The sequence below is a fragment of the Megalobrama amblycephala genome, linkage group LG24, assembly GCF_018812025.1.
Source record: "Megalobrama amblycephala isolate DHTTF-2021 linkage group LG24, ASM1881202v1, whole genome shotgun sequence".
In the NCBI taxonomy this organism is placed as follows: Eukaryota; Metazoa; Chordata; class Actinopteri; order Cypriniformes; family Xenocyprididae; genus Megalobrama; species Megalobrama amblycephala.
In genome coordinates, this window is record NC_063067.1 from 1,735,576 (window position 1) to 1,751,892 (window position 16,317).

The following is a 16,317-nucleotide window of genomic DNA, read 5'->3' on the forward strand; positions in this document are numbered from 1 at the left end:
CTTGGAATTGTGAGGAAAAAAAGTCAGAATTGTGAGATATAAACTTGGAATTGTGAGGAAAAAAAGTCAGAATTGTGAGATATAAACTTGGAATTGTGAGGAAAAAAGTCAGAATTGTGAGTTATAAACTCGGAATTGGGAGGAAAAAAGAATTGTGAGTTATAAACTTGGAATTGTGAGGAAAAAAGTCAGAATTGTGAGATATAAACTTGGAATTGTGAGGAAAAAAAGTCAGAATTGTGAGATATAAACTTGGAATTGTGAGGAAAAAAAGTCAGAATTGTGAGTTATAAACTCGGAATTGGGAGGAAAAAAGAATTGTGAGTTATAAACTTGGAATTGTGAGGAAATGGAAGATCCATTTGGGTTTTTGTCTAGGGAATCAGGGTGATCTGAACTTCCAAAAATGTCATCACTGCAGCGCTTTATTATGCTACATGTTTATCCAGAAAATGTAAAAAGTGTTTTTTGGTTTTTTTTATCAAGTTTGAGTGAACATAGATGTGGCTTGTGTCCCTCTTTCTATGTGAATCTGTGGGTTTTTTCAACCTATTTTCTGCTCCAGCAGGTGAACCGGTGCCTGATCACTTCAGCAGCTCTCTCTCCTCTATACATGATTTGTGTGCCGTGTGTCATGCTGAAGATCGTGTTGGTCTTTTCTTGTGTGCTGTAAAGGCGTGGAGGGGTGGAGCAGATGAACGAGGGATTTGAAAGAACGAGTGGATGGGAGCAGATGTATGGAGCATGTTTTCTTTCTGTTTCCCACAATCGCTTTCAGACCTCCGGCTGTGAGTGTCTGTGTCTCAGAACATAGTGAGCTGCCTACCTAGTATGCATACTTGGAGGGTTTAGTTTGCAAGATTGAATTTTCAAGAATCCACTGGGGGGTAAAACTTGAGCTTGTCTTTGGAAATCATTGCAAATAACTCTAAATGAGCAACATTTCTAGAATTTCAAATCAGCAGCATTTCTAGGAATCTGAAGTTTCTCAAAAGTGCTGCCTATAAAGCAGCTGACAGGGATATGCGACACAGCCTGTGGGATCTGGAGATGTTCTGTATGCTTTGTTTTTCTTTATACATTTCCACACTTGAAAACTATCCACTAATAAACTAGAAAAAAGTATATTCTTTATCATATTACATAAAAACACATTAAAACAGTTGCACTGAAACTGCTATTGCATGAACGTCCGGCGGCTGTCAATCACAGATGATTGACAGGTTGAGCCCTTCAGCCGCAGCTTTAATCCCTGCGAGGGGCCGCAGATTAAACCCTTATGAATAAAACACACATACACTTTACCACCCACAGATTTGGGCGGAAACCAACACTCAACTTTTGTTCTCCGCGGGTCATATAACGGCGCAAGAGTATCGGACAGTTCAATCTCGCGTGCTGAAATGGCCGGAATCTCGCAGCACAGGTCTAAGGTAAACGCATTTTTCTCTTTCGTGTTTAACTATTTTATACTGGCGTGTTTATTGTGTGTTTAAGTTGTTTCCTGATTGTTTAAGATCTCTAAACCGCTGATGGAGCGACGGAGGCGAGCGCGCATCAACGCGTGCATCGGAGAGCTGCGCGCGCTGCTGATTCAAGCCCGCGCAACCACGGTGAGCACGAGCGCGCCAAAAAAAAAAAAAGGAAGGGAAAAATATTTCATTTGAATATGATTTTAGTATTTAAAGGATTAGTTCACTTTCAAATTAAAATTTCCTGATAATTTACTCACCCCCATGTCATCCAAGATGTTCATGTCTTTCTTTCTTCAGTCGAAAAGAAATTAAGGTTTTTGATGAAAACATTCCAGGATTTTTCTCCATATAGTGGACTTCAGTGGCCTCCAACCGGTTGAAGGTCAAAATTACAGTTTCAGTGCAGCTTCAAAGAGCTCTACATGATCCCAGACGAGAAATAAGGTTCTTATCTAGAGAAACCATCGCTCATTTTCTAAAAAAAATTAAAAATTATATACGTTTTAACCATAAATGCTCATCTTGAACTAGCTCTCTTCTTTTTCTTCTCTATTAGAATTCTGGCAGTGTAGATACTGCTAAGTGTATTACTGCCCTCCACAGGTCAAAGTTTGAACTGATTGTTATATACTTGCACTAGCATATTGAATATGACAATTTAGTTCAAACTTTGACCTGTGAAGGGCAGTAATACACTTAGCAGTGTCTACACAGCTGGAATTCAAATAGAGAAGAAGAAGAAGAAGAAGAAGAAGAGAGCTAGTTTAAGATGAGCATTTATGGTTAAAATGTATAAAATGTATTTATTTATTTTTTCAAAAATGACCAATCGTTTCACTAGATAAGACCCTGATTTCTCGTCCGGGATCGTTTAAAGCCCTTTGAAGCTGCACTGAAACTGTAATTTTGACCTTCAACCGTTTGGAGGTCATTGAAGTCCACTATATGGAGAAAAATCCTGGAATGTTTTCATGAAAAACCTTAATTTCTTTTTGACTGAAGAAAGAAAGACATGAACATCTTGGATGACATGGGGGTGAGTAAATGATCAGGAAATTTTAATTTGAAAGTGAACTAATCCTTTAAAAGTCTTTTATTTTAATATGTTTTCAATTTTCTAAACCTATTTGTATTTTTTTAGAGCTGTCAATCATCTAAACTGGAAAAGGCGGAAATTCTCGAGTTCACCGTACGACACCTGCGCGCGCTGCACTGCCCTTCAACAGGTAAATAATAATAATAATAATAATAATAATAATAATAATAATAATTAATCTTTTTTTAATCAAAAACGTAAAAAATAAAATTACATAACGTATAAGAAATACATGGTAATAAAAAGACAAATTAACAGCTTTATCTGATGAAAAGTCTTCTGTTTGATGCGTCAGATGGGTGGAGTCGGTTCTGTGCAGGATACGCGGCATGTGTGAGGGAGATCGCGCGCTTCTTCAGAACCACAGACGCGGACCGATGCCCGAGCGCGGGAAACCAGGACCGACCTGACACGTCACAGAACCCAAATCCACTCACACTCACGAACGTCTGGAGACCCTGGAGCTAAAACTGCCAATCCCTCTGTATTAATATAAAGCGTTTTAGTCTTGTTTGTTAAAATGGAAGCCCAATTTCCGCCACATAAAAAATAATGCTTTTGTAATGACATAAGAAATTGACATAAAAGTCAAAAAGCCAAAATTTAATATGCATATTTTTTTTTCTTACGTGCCGGAAATTGTATATTATAGTCTATTTGTTGAGCACTTTAATTATAATAATTCGTGTAAATAAAATGAATTCAACTTACTTTCTGTGTGCCTAATGTGGTATGAAAGAGCAAAACCATTGAGCATTTAAAAATTGCGAGAGAATCACTTTAGTAAACATTAATAATGACAGAATGACATCATTCTTAAAACAAATTATCGCCAATGAACTGATGAAACGGTGAAAAATGTTCACTTCGCGCGTGCGCAGTAAAGTCGCCCCTTTGTCTGAAAAAAAAAGAAACGCGGGAGTAATTCGCCTCACGAGAAATGCTCAAATTTGAGGTAATTATTTTTCTTCTGCTATCTAAAAGTTCGATACTTTTGTATTTAAGCATCCATTTTAAACTAGGTGTCTGCTTAAAATGTTTTTGTGTCATGCTAACGCGACCGGTATATTTTATCTTGATCGAATTCAATTGCGTGAATTACTTTTTCAATCTGTTAAAATGTTAGAGCTAGAAGTTCACTCAAAAATGAACATTCTGTCATTTACTCACCCCCGTGTCTTTCCAAACACGACTTTCTTTCGTCGGTTGAACAGAAGATTTTTTGTTGTTGTTGAGAAATGTATGTGTTTTGTCTACCAATGGAAGGCAATAAGGTTTAATGTTGTTTGATACCCAGATTTCTTCAAAATATCTTCTTCTGTGTCCTGCAGAACAAAGTTAGTCAAGTTTGGAATGACAAGAGGATTAAAGAGATAGCTTTTTTTCTTTCTTTTTTTCAGCTATGCTGGCTGAGGTTAATGAACCTGCAAAAAAAATCTCCTCACCATCTTTTTAAAGCATATTACAGAGAACAAGCTACAGAAACAAGTTAAGCTTATAAATCATAAAGTAGAACTAAGCTACCTGATATTCAAATGTATTTCCATTGCATTTCCATTTAAATTATCAATCATCGGTTTCTCGTCACTGTAGGCCTAACATGCAGATGGAAAAAACAGAACATTCATCCCTCACTGCACTATTGCTTTCATAAAACACATCACAGTGTCACAAAGAACTGCCTTTTATTTGATATCCATGAAATAAGCCCCATCAAACACAATAAATAAATACAATTTAAAACACACATTAAATATATGTATAGTGTTGCTAAAAGGCTCAATGATGCTCTGTCCATTTGTAGATATTTTGTCGTTCATCAGAAGAGTCACAATGACTCTTGTTCCTTTATGCCGAATGTGTCCATCTGCAGGGCAAGTACACAAATGCAAAAAAGTAAAAGTGAACAAATGCAAAAGTACCAAAGTACGCAAATGCAAAACGTAAACGTAAATGAATGCAAAAGTCCGTAAATACAAAATGTATATGTAAAGGAATGCAAAAATACAAAAGTACGCAAATGCAAAAAGAAAATGTAAATGAATGCAAAAGTACTAAAGTACGTAAATGCAAAGTGTAAATGTAAATGAAAGCAAAAGTACGAAAGTACACAAATGCAAAAAAGTAAAAATGAACAAATGCAAAAGTACGAAAGTACGTAAATGCAAAACGTTAAACGTAAATGAATGCAAAAGTACGTAAATGCAAAAGTAAATGTAAACAAATGCAAATGTACAAAAGTACATAAATGCAAAAACTAATGCGAAAGTACGCAAATGCAAAACGTAAACGTAAATGAATGCGAAAGTACGTAAATACAAAACGTAAACGAATGCAAAAGTACAAAAGTACGTAAATGCATAAATGTAAATGAATGCAAAAGTACTAAAGTACGTAAATACAAAACGTAAACGAATGCATAAGTACGTAAATGCAAAAAGTAAATGTAAACAAATGCAAACGTACAAAAGTACATAAATGCCAAAATGTAAATGTAAACGAATGCAAATGTACAAAAGTACATAAATGCAAAATGTAAACGAATGCAAAAATAATGTAAAAATGAAATGTAAAAATGAAATGTAAATGAAATCAAAAGTACGAAAGTACATAAATGCAAAACGTAAACGTAAATGAATGCAAAAGTATGAAAGTATATAAATACAAAATGTAAACGAATGCAAAAAAAAAAAGTACGCAAATGCAAAAAGTAAATGTAAACGAATGCAAAAGTAGTAAACTACATAAATGCAAAGTGTAAATGTAAATGAATGCAAAAATATAAAAGTACGCAAAAGTAAATGTAAACAAATGCAAAAGTACGAAAGTACATAAATGCAAAAAGTAAACCTGAACGGATGAACACAAATGCTTGGCCAGTGGCCCCACTGAACAGTTACAGTGCATTCTTGTGTTACTGTGGTGGTAATAAACCTCAGTATTAGTTCCCTCCAAAGTCTTATTTGTGTACAGTTTGTTTCAAGCCTAACACACACAGGTCAGAAGTGTGTGCTGGAGTGAGAGGCGGTGAGCGGGGAGGTGCGGGCCCTGTGGTGCTGCTCGTCCGTGGAGCCCACTATTGACCGCAGCATGGCGAGGACATTGGCGCGGTAGCGAGCGGACATGATGTTGTACAGCAGAGGATTCACAGCAGCACTGACATAAAACAGCACTAAAGACACCAGATTAAAATACTGACTGATGTAATACAAATCACTGGAGTCCGACACCGAAAACAGCGTCCGACTCACATGGAACGGCAGCCAACACAAGATGAACACCAGCACGATTACCACTGCGGAGAAACAGAACAGAAAATGACATTCAAATGAGCTTTAAAAGGAAAAGTTCACCTAAAAATGAAAATCCTGTCTTGATTTACTCATCCTCATGTAGTTATATTGATACACACCGCTAATTCTGCGCTTTTTTATATGACAGTTAGAAGTAAATACTTCCTTAAGGATCTAATGTCAAATTTTATTATTACCCATAATCCTCTGTGCTCACCCATCATCCGGAGGGTCTGGTGGTGCGTTTTGTCTCGGTGCGTGTGTGCGCGCAGGTGCAGGCGGCGGGCGATCAGGCCGTAGAGGAGGGTCAGAATTGTGAGAGGGCAAATGAAATAGAGGTTGGAGAGCCACAGCATGGCTTTCAGGAGCCCGGAGGTCTGAGCGTACTGCGTGCAGCGGCATTCGCTGGCTCCGCCCTCGAATTGCTCCACCCCTACCAAAGCCAACGCGGGTCCCGCACTGAGCATGGCCACGCCCCACAGCCCTGCGATTAGCACGCGGACACGCCTCCTCGTCACGAGCAAGCGTGCGCGGAGAGGGAAGCATACGGCCAGGTATCGCTCCGCCCCCAGTGCAGTCATGTGCAAGATGGATGAGAAGGTGCAGCATTCTCCCACAAACACCGACAGCTTGCACACGGCGTCCCCCAGCAACCACGGACGATACCGCCACAGCTGCGAGCAGAGCAAAAACGTACGTTAATGTTGAGCGAAAAATGTGCAGTTTTTCGGCTATTAATGCCAAGTGCACACTATCATCGCCTCTAACAAAATTCAGTCGCACCGGCAGGAAAAAAGGTCGCAAAATTCAACTATTTGGTCGCAGTCTGGAGCCCTTTGATGTCTTTGTTCTTAATGTTAATCTAACAACAAAAGACAAAGAGAAAATCACTCACTGCTTTAAATATTCACTGTGCTATTAAATTAAACATAAAATATAATCGAGCAATAAACAGTGAAAGTAACGGTGCAATACATTTTAAAGGATTAGTTCACTTTCAAATAAAATTTTGCTGATAATTTACTCACCCCCATGTCATCCAAGTTGTTCATGTCTTTCTTTCGTCAGTCGAAAAGAAATTAAGGTTTTTGATGAAAACATTCCAGGATTTTTCTCCTTATAGTGGACTTCAATGGAGTCCAAACGGTTGAAGGTCAAAATTACAGTTTCAGTGCAGCTTCAAAGAGCTTTAAACGATCCCAGACGAGGAATAAGAGTCTTATCTAGAGAAACCATAACTCATTTTCTAAAAAAAAGGTAAATGTATATACTTTATCTAAACAAATGATCACCTTTGAAAGTGCGGTTTTGGGGGAAGCACTTGGAAGGCGATCATTTGTGTTTATAAAGCATATACATTTGTATTTTTTTTGTATTTAAGTCCACTATATGGAGAAAAATCCTGGAATGTTTTCATCAAAAACCTTAATTTCTTTTCGACTGAAGAAAGAAAGACATGAACATCTTGGATGACATGGAGGTGAGTAAATTATCAGGAAATTTTAATTTGAAAGTGAACTAATCCTTTAACAGGCATAATTATGCATGAAAATAACTGAAGGAAATATCTATTTGCTAAGCCAACTTATTTGATTTATAGTCTTTTGGTTTCTCTGCCCAATATTCGAAACAATTAAAAATGAAGTATCGGCAAACACTAAAAATAAAAGCATCGGTTTCGGACACTTTCTGGAAAAAGTAGTATTAGTGCATCCCTATTTGATAGCAAACAGTTGCATGTACTGCGGCACAGTAGGAACGCCTACTAGAACTCGACCACATGGCGACACACAACCTCTGGCAATAATCGTTGTCGGTGTGAGCGACAGTCTCATGAAATAGCATGTGAACACTCGAATACCTTATAGAGATCCAGAGGCATCAACAGCAAAATCAGGATGTCTGATACGGCCATACTGCTCAGGTACAGGTAGGTGGTGCTTCTCATCTGTGGGCGTCGCCACACCACCAGAATCGTTAGGGCGTTTCCCAGCAGGCCGAGCAGCAGCAGCGGAACGCACACCGTCGTAACGACCACAAGCACGGTGTCGCCGAAGAGCGACGGGCCTAACCAGTCTTCCCAGTCCGATCTGTTCCCACAGTTCACGCACCAACCGGATCCAGATCCAGAACCTTCCAGCCCATCCATGTCACTGGAGCGTTTCCTTCATCATCACTGAGCTCAGTACAGAGCTGCAGGACGGTTATTGAATGTGCGGCTGGATCTCCGCTCCTCTTCTGTCTCTCTGTGACGCCCACCGCTGGAGATCAGTGCCACCTCCAAGACCAGAGGAAGAGATCGAATTCACTCAATCACACACACACACACACAGGTGTTTGTACATTCAGAGACAAACACAAGACACTGATCTCTTCGTGGTACAGACCGGATTTGTAACTTGTACATGCATGCATGTAAAAGCACTTCGTCAATTAGAGCGAACAATATTTGTAATATTCACCCCAAAATCAAAAATATAAAAATATATAGTACATGCAGCATGAAAATAAACCTACTTCAAGCTTTTTAGATTGTATTCAAGACATTTGAGCACATTTAAACCCCTCCTAATGAATACAGATCTCTTTTTTATTACAGCATCGCCATAAAAAATAGAAATTGTAAAATACAGTAAGTAACTATAGTATTTGTAGTACTCAATTTAATTTATGTATAATTAACAAAAAAAAAAGACTTGATTCATGTAAAATAAATGTTAACTGAAACAAAACTAGTTGCCAAAGCAACATTTTTCATTTATGTACTAAAATAACTAAAACTGAAATGAATAAAAACTACATAACCTAATGACTAATATAAATCCCTCCTAATGAATACAAATCTCATTTTTGTTAGTATTTTCATAAAAAGCATGTAAAGCACAGCAAGTATAAACAATATTAGTATTTGTAGTACTCAAACTCATTTATGTATAATTAAACAATTTGCATTTTGCTTAAGAGAATTTAGGGGGTTAACGAGTTTAATTACAGTGAAAATAGTCACAATGCAAAAAAAAAAAAAAAAAGGCCTCAATTTCTTTATGCAAAATATCATTACTGTTTTCTTTAGATTTTGGTGTGAAATATTTTGGTAAGATTCTCTTTAAAGTCTGTTTTAACAAAGAAGAGCACAGAAATCAGCGTGAGGTGTCTGTCCTCTTGTTGACTCACGCCAATTAATTTGTCAATTGATTGTTTTAATGACTAACCCCGGTGAACCTTAAGCTGCTGTGCACAAGATTTCTTTGAGCAGAAAGTGTGTTTGTACATTCAATCAGTGACGAACTATCATTTAAATAATCACAGATTTATTGCTATTATATTAATTCACTTTAGGCTAAAAAAATACATTAATACACAAAGCTTACAACACAAAACACACAAACACTCATTGACCAAAGCAGACATTCTCTCCTTCACACACACACACACACACACACACACACACACATACACACAAAGTGTGTGATTCCCAGTTCATGACTCCCAGAGTTTGTGCAGATGATGTAGGTGAAAGGTTGTGTGGGCGGGTCTAGGTGCAGGCCGTGGGCGGGGCAAAGGGATGTGGTCGCCTGGCAACAGCGGAGTCTCTCTGAGCAGCTTGTCCGGACTGTAGAACGGCAGTAAATCAGGGGCCTCTAGTGGTGGAGACGGGAACTACACGTACAACAAACATAAGAGGCATTATAAAAATCTGTACAAACCATAATAAACATAACAAACCTACTTCAATATGTGCTACTTATATACATTGTATATCGCCTACTAACGCAATTGAATTCTATATTAACATACCAACCAAAAACTGATTTAATTAATGAAGTGAGCTCAAAAGTATTGCCAAGATAAGATTCTAAATGATAAAAAAAGGACAATGGAATTGTTGGAAGATATTAGAAAAATAAACAAAACAAAACAACACAACTAGAATAAGATGAAGAGAACAATCTGCCATTGTTTATGCATTTTATTTTCTTATTCTATTAGTTGTACTGTATTCTCTGTTTTTGTCTTGTTTTTATTGTTTATATGAATGTATGACATTAAAAATCCCTCTCGTGGCTTATTGCTTTATTAAACACTCCAGCAGTTGGAAAACCCAAAATGAAAAACTAATAATATATTAATATGATGCAAACAGAACTCTGACCTTATTGGTCTGGCTGGCGGTGGGCGGGGCTAGTGCTGGCCTATCCTGTAGTGCCTGGCTGATGAGCTGATCACGTGATAGGCTGACGCTAACTAAGGCCCGGTATAGGTGTTGAGAGCGAGGAAAGTTCAGTCCTGTAATAAACGAGGTAAAGATAGAAGAAAAAACAAATTATTAACACATTTAAGCAACAGAGTGTGTGAACAATGAGCTGATTCTATTTGTGTGAAGAATTTAGTTTTTTAACTTTTGAATGGTTTATATGAGCTTGTGTTGTGCATTGTTGTATTGTCTTCATGACAGTTGAGCACATGATGTAAACCCCTCCTAATGAATACAAATCTCATTTTTATTACAGTATCGCCATAAAATTAGATTTGAATTGTGAAGTAATTTTTTGTAGTACTCTATTACTCTATCTATTGTAGTACTCTGATTAACAAACACTTAACAAACACAAACACTAACACATTAGTCATGTAAAATAAGCGTTAACTGAAATAAAAAAATATATATAAACTTTTATTATACTTTTATGTATTTCAGGTAGTTGCCAAAGCAACATTTCATCAGTTAGTTTAATGATAATGATAAAATAACTAAATGAAATAAAAATGAATAAAAACTATATAAAACCTACTCCATACTATTTACATTTTTTGCATTTTCATGGCATCTGTGCACATGTAAACCTCTCCTAATAAATACAAATCTCATTTTTATTACAGTATCGCCATTAAAATATTTAAATAAAAGTAAATTTGCATGTAAAGTACAGTAAGCATAAACTATAGTAGTATTTGTTGTACTCAATGTATATATAATTAATTAAAAATTCACATTACAGTCATAAAATAAACTGAAATAAATTATAAAACTAATTTTTAGTTGCTAAAGCAACATTTCTCATTTTTTAGTTTAACTTCATGTACTAAAATAAAACTGAAATAAAAGTTATATAAAAAAAGACAAAACATGAAACACACTTCAAAATAGAAAAATAGATTTAAATAGTGAAGTAAATTTGCATGTAAAGTACAGTAAGCATAAACTATAGTTGTATTTGTAGTACTCAATTTATGTGCAATTTTATAAAAAAAAAATCTCATTACAGTCATGACAATTTAAGGGGTTAATGAGTTTATTTATTGCAAAAATAGTCACAATGTAACAATCATAATATCCTCAAAATAAGCTTCTTTATATAAAATGTAATTAAAATTTTCTTTTGTTATTGGTGTGAAATATTTCTTATTATTTTTTGTGAGATTCACATTAAAGTCAAGGTAAATCATTTGTGAATTGATTGTTTTAATGACAAACTCTGACGAACGTTAAGCTGGTGTGCTAAAGGTTTCTTTGAGCAAGTGTGTTTGTACATTCACTCACTGAAATAACCGCAAATAATCCTGCACGCTCAGACTGATTTCATTTGTGTTTTGTTGTCTCACCCTCTGCTGCTTTAGCACTGATGTGGTTCTTTGTGAGTGTTGAACTCTGTAATTTCTCTTTAACGGCTTTCTCGGGATCGAAAGCCAGCTCTGCCACTTCCTGAAGTTCCGCCCTCAGTGCCAGGGTAGTGTTTAGCTCCGCCCCATCTGTCAGCTGCCCATCACACACTCCGCTCGTTACCCGATCCCACCCTTTATCTGATTCATGACCTGAATAACAAGAACATGTCCACTCGATTCATGACAGAACACGCTGAAATGAATCATTTCCAGAGCAAATATGAAACATGAACGATCTAAGTTTACAGAAAATGAACAAGTTTTAAATCAAGCTTAAATCTACTCTAGGGTGAATCTCCATTATTAGGACCATTTTTTGCATTATATTTTACATGATTTTCATGACAAAATAAACACTTGGCTTCCATTGCATCTAGTATTCATATTGACTCAGAACAGCTGTGTTTGTTTTACCGTGCTTGTCTTTGTTTTGAGGTTTCCGGGTTTGATTATTTCTGGGTTCTGGGATCACTGGATGACCGCTGCTCTGAGGATTCACATTAAAACGCACCTGAAACACACACAAAGATACAAAGACATTACATGCATCTGGCTGACACTTCCACCCAAAGCGTGTTTTGCATTTAAGGTCATCAGTTCATGCATTGTTCATGACTACAGTAACATTCTTTGGAAGAACGAGACACATTTACAGTAAATACACTTAAAATGTAAACATACATGCAAATACATATTCTTCAAAAATACAGTACGCATTCATTAAATGATAAATAACCATGAATATAATAGGGTAAAAATTTTAACTAACAGTTATGACCATACTTCCACAAGTCGATTAATTACAGTGCTATAAGATGTTTAAATATGTAAATGAAGCATTATTTATTAAATATGTACTAATTTGCGTACACTTCCAGAAGATAAACCTAAACATTGGATAAAGCCAGATTCAAAATTCTTATTTGATTTTGTTGACATATTAGAGTTAAAGGTTTTTACTGAGGGGATTTTTTATATCTCTTTTTATCACTCCATAAATCAGAAAATACTGTTAACAATCAAAAAAATAATAATTTTCAGCATATATTTAGGAATATAAATGAGTGTGAATGATATATGAACAAACCCCACAGTAAAAACCTTCAGAATATAGACGGAAATAAATCTGTAAATTTTGGTGTTTGTAAGTGCTGCTGAAGTGGAGAAAAAAACTCATTTATAAAAATATCGCCTTTAAAAATAGGTATTTTAACTGAAATCTACAGGCGCAAATAGATAAAATGCAATAAAATAAACACAAAGTCTGAAAGAAGACTTGTTCAATCACTAAATTGACCAGTTTATGAAAAACAATAGTTTTGCCAGAAGTGCCTTGCCTTAAAATAACGGTTTCAAAAGCAACTGTAAAATCAAACCCTGCAGCATCCTCAAGTGGAGACACAGATTTAGTCTGATGATACAGTAAGACGGGTTTATTTATATCCTGTTCAAACATGTCTCTGGGACTGTTAAACCTTAATGAATCATATTTTACAGACTCAAACCTGTCGACGGCGTCTGTCTGCTGGGCGTTCAGGGGTGAGAGTGACAGACAGGTCCAGATCAGGGCAGACCAGTTCTGTGGTCTGGACCGGTCCGAACCGCAGAGGTTCAGGAGCTACCCGGACATGAGGTTCTCCTGACATCTCCATCAATACGATCAAATCAATCTAACAGATAGATATACACATGATCAACAACACTAAACACAATATACATATATTTACACACACACACAACGATAACAACTGCTTGTTTACAACAGTGCTTTGGAAAATGGCCCAGGTATAGTAATTTATAGTAAGTTCTATAGTGTTTTTGAACCATACTATAGTAAAGTACTTAAATTAATATATTGTGGTAATTCTATAGTTGCTGTGATAATATAACAACTATAATAATACTTTACCCAATATTGTACTAAGTTTTCTACTATATTATACTACAATATACACTAGTTTACTGTAGTAAAAACTAAAATATACTACAGTATTTATTACAGTTTATCAGTTCACTATAGTTAATACTACAGTATGTAGCATTCATTAACAAGTGTTGTAAATACTATAATATATACAGTATACTACAATTTACTATAGTATAGTTCAAAAACACTATAGTATTTACTATTGTATTTTTTCACCTATGGTCAACCGTTTCTCTATATTTTGTTTATAAACATTACGGTGACAGTTTAGGTATAAACAGTAGTTGTAAAATCGTGAATAACGAGTCCGACCTGAATTTATAAACATTAAAATACAACCTTAACTTACCCCAAAATATGGCGTCAGCTGCTGCGCCAAATAAAAACATCGCTTCACGGTGAAATATGCGAGAATCAAAACAGAAAATATCTAATTTGAGAAAAATTAAAACTCCCTCCACAGCTGCCGCGCGCAGGCGTACTTCCGGGTGGAGACGACGTTAATGGGCATGCGCAGACTTTCTTTGAAGGTCTTGAAAGAACATAAATATTCATACATAATATATACACCACACAAACATGTTTAAACACACTCAACACGATGATATGAACATATTTATTTAATTTAAATATATATAACTCAAAACAGCTGTAGCCTAGGCATAAAAGTGCGGTTAATACTATGAATAATGTATTTTCTGAGGTAAAATCCCTTTGTAGGCATATGCTGCGTTCACGCCATGTCGTAATTAGCGTAAATGGCGTAAATAAGAGATGACAACACGTGGTACAAGTCGAAACTCTCAGAGTTCTAAAGTTGTAATTACGAGTTGTCCGATCACGTGAATGCTTTTTACAAGTCAGAATAGTTACGATAATTACAAAATGGCGTTAACGCAAGAATATTTTACAGAGGAAGATGTATGGACACTTCTCTAAAAACCCCCCACACATTTACATATGATTAATGGAGGAAACAGGCATATAAATGAGTAATAAGAGAGTCAATATGTAGTTAATTGTAATATGTAATATGTAGCAATATGTAAAGGAAATCTGCATGTCAAACCACATTTCAGAACTTGTTTATTATGTGACAAAGCAGTTAAAACTCAACTTAATTCAAACATGTTCTTACTCTCTTACACAATATGCTTCTTAAAGGGACAGTTCACTAAAAAATCCAAACCAAAAATGTTATCATTTACTCACGCTCATCTTGTTTCAAACCTGTATAAGTTTCTTTCTTCTGATGAACACAAAAGATATTTTAAAGAATGTTGGTAACCAGGTTTGGGCAGAAATACATCAAAATGTATTTTAAAATAAAATAATTTTAAGTGTATCAAAATAAACTACAAAATACAGCAGCCACACCATGTATCAAAATAAACTACTGTATTTTTGTATTTTAAAAATACTAAAAAATACTTTTACAAGGGAGCATGAAATTTCTTCGCAAACCTTTCATCAATTGGCCCATTTGATCATCCCTTCACCATTACACTGACTCAGCTGATTAAGTAAACAGTGTTTGATAGCAACAGCTTTTCTCTGCCTGAGTCATGCAATAAATCTGACATATGGAGCCAGTTAAAGGCAAATAGGATTTTTGGATTCAAATATCTAAAAACCACTAGAACAATGTTATATATTTTGTTGACTTGTGTACTTATTTTATCCCAAATGTTTCCAAGAGTGTTTAAATCCAGATAAATAAGCAATTTTAACCAGGACACGGGCCGTGTCCGTGCGTTGCTTATCAATGCCATCATACCCGCGTTACCCTCAATGTCCGGTTTTATTTTGTAGATAACATGGAAACATCAAAGACGCATTATATTGCTCATCTGTCTAATAAAACATATTATATGTTTTATTAGACAGATGAGGAACTGTTTGGAATCATTCTTCGACAGAAAACTACTCATTATATAGCTTCTTGTTTAAATCTCGTTTTCTTGATTTACCGCGAGTACCATGTTTTACCATAACTAATATCGATCTAGCTTACTGCAGTGTGCAACAAGTGTCTCAAAGCAGCTGCCAAACAAACATAACAACTTTCAACACATAAAGGTATCTAATATGATAGATACAGTCTAGCGTATGTGCGTTACCCCACATATGCTAGACCAAAAAGAAGCGGAAGTGGCGACTGTGGCATAATAAAAGTTCTGCTGCTCTCGAGACATGTGACGCGCTCGTCTCTCATTAGAAATCTCTTGTTGAACTCCAACATCACTTGCCCTGCTCTGCTTCATACTACAGTAATGTTAATAATCTCATCCATGAACATGATTTCTGCCCGAGTCCCGTCCCGATTCTTTTCCACTGGATGTAGACGTGAAAACAACACATCTTATGATTCCACAAAATCAAGGATAAGCGACTGAATAAGCGACCTCTAGCAGCAAAAATGTACAAATTGTGGATTTAACAGATGAAATATTCACATGTGATCTCCCAGATGAAGGTTCGTTTTTCAGTAACCAACAGTTTAATTTTTAACAGTTTGCGAATGACTCATAATTGTAATTTAGTTACTTGGTGTTTGGTAACAAAGGGCCTACTTTGCCTCAGCAACACTGACTCAATGACAAACAAGTCATTTATAGGAAGACAACTGATGGCTCCTGTATTCATAGCAACTAGTTTATAACTAATTAATCAATTGAATGTTAATCATAAATATAGGGAGCTTCTACTCAGTATCATAGTTTTCAAAAACATTATGTAAATTGGTAAACTATTTAAGCCTAGGCTACTAAAACGAACACCAAAACTTAACATCTGTTCTGAACAAGTCTTGGCAAACTACTAAGCACCAATCAGAGGCCACATTTTTATGATGTCATCATG

General features: G+C 35.9%; 3 protein-coding genes across 3 annotated transcripts; 1 reads left to right on the forward strand and 2 right to left on the reverse strand.

Annotated features, from left to right (window-relative positions):
* The first annotated feature begins 273 nt into the window (after window positions 1–273).
* Window positions 274–3,835, forward strand: LOC125260171 (transcription factor HES-1-B). The gene is made up of 4 exons (XM_048178405.1): window positions 274–1,433; window positions 1,518–1,613; window positions 2,617–2,701; window positions 2,867–3,835. Exons 1-4 carry the CDS (start codon window positions 1,404–1,406, stop codon window positions 3,037–3,039), a joined length of 384 nt encoding a protein of 127 aa, XP_048034362.1. The 5' UTR covers window positions 274–1,403; the 3' UTR covers window positions 3,040–3,835.
* Window positions 3,836–5,297: 1,462 nt separating this feature from the next.
* Window positions 5,298–9,013, reverse strand: LOC125260840 (growth hormone secretagogue receptor type 1-like). Its single transcript, XM_048179397.1, has 3 exons — window positions 7,726–9,013; window positions 6,082–6,538; window positions 5,298–5,866 (listed from the first exon to the last, which is right to left on the reverse strand). The coding sequence occupies exons 1-3, from the start codon at window positions 8,011–8,013 to the stop codon at window positions 5,571–5,573; spliced, it is 1,041 nt and encodes a 346-aa protein (XP_048035354.1). The 5' UTR covers window positions 8,014–9,013; the 3' UTR covers window positions 5,298–5,570.
* A 145-nt stretch (window positions 9,014–9,158) lies between these two features.
* On the reverse strand, window positions 9,159–13,989 carry ppp1r35 (protein phosphatase 1, regulatory subunit 35). Its single transcript, XM_048179398.1, has 6 exons — window positions 13,805–13,989; window positions 13,034–13,198; window positions 11,943–12,039; window positions 11,469–11,678; window positions 10,018–10,151; window positions 9,159–9,524 (listed from the first exon to the last, which is right to left on the reverse strand). The coding sequence occupies exons 2-6, from the start codon at window positions 13,178–13,180 to the stop codon at window positions 9,345–9,347; spliced, it is 768 nt and encodes a 255-aa protein (XP_048035355.1). The 5' UTR covers window positions 13,181–13,198; window positions 13,805–13,989; the 3' UTR covers window positions 9,159–9,344.
* Window positions 13,990–16,317: the final 2,328 nt, after the last annotated feature.

What these genes read in the sequence shown, in the direction of transcription:
- LOC125260171 (XM_048178405.1), top strand. Translation starts at nt 1,404, where the DNA reads ATGGCCGGAATCTCGCAGCACAGGTCTAAG. An exon ending in TCTCGCAGCACAGGTCTAAG is followed by an intron (nt 1,434 to 1,517) that starts GTAAACGCATTT and finishes TGATTGTTTAAG; the next exon opens with ATCTCTAAACCGCTGATGGA. An exon ending in TTCAAGCCCGCGCAACCACG is followed by an intron (nt 1,614 to 2,616) that starts GTGAGCACGAGC and finishes GTATTTTTTTAG; the next exon opens with AGCTGTCAATCATCTAAACT.
- ppp1r35 (XM_048179398.1), bottom strand. Translation starts at nt 13,180, where the DNA reads ATGGAGATGTCAGGAGAACCTCATGTCCGGGTAGCTCCTGAACCTCTG. An exon ending in TCAAAACAAAGACAAGCACG is followed by an intron (nt 11,679 to 11,942) that starts GTAAAACAAACA and finishes CTTGTTATTCAG; the next exon opens with GTCATGAATCAGATAAAGGG. An exon ending in CAGTGCTAAAGCAGCAGAGG is followed by an intron (nt 10,152 to 11,468) that starts GTGAGACAACAA and finishes CGTTTATTACAG; the next exon opens with GACTGAACTTTCCTCGCTCT.
- LOC125260840 (XM_048179397.1), bottom strand. Translation starts at nt 8,013, where the DNA reads ATGGATGGGCTGGAAGGTTCTGGATCTGGATCCGGTTGGTGCGTGAAC. An exon ending in TGCCTCTGGATCTCTATAAG is followed by an intron (nt 6,539 to 7,725) that starts GTATTCGAGTGT and finishes CTCTGCTCGCAG; the next exon opens with CTGTGGCGGTATCGTCCGTG. An exon ending in CCAGACCCTCCGGATGATGG is followed by an intron (nt 5,867 to 6,081) that starts GTGAGCACAGAG and finishes GTTTCTCCGCAG; the next exon opens with TGGTAATCGTGCTGGTGTTC.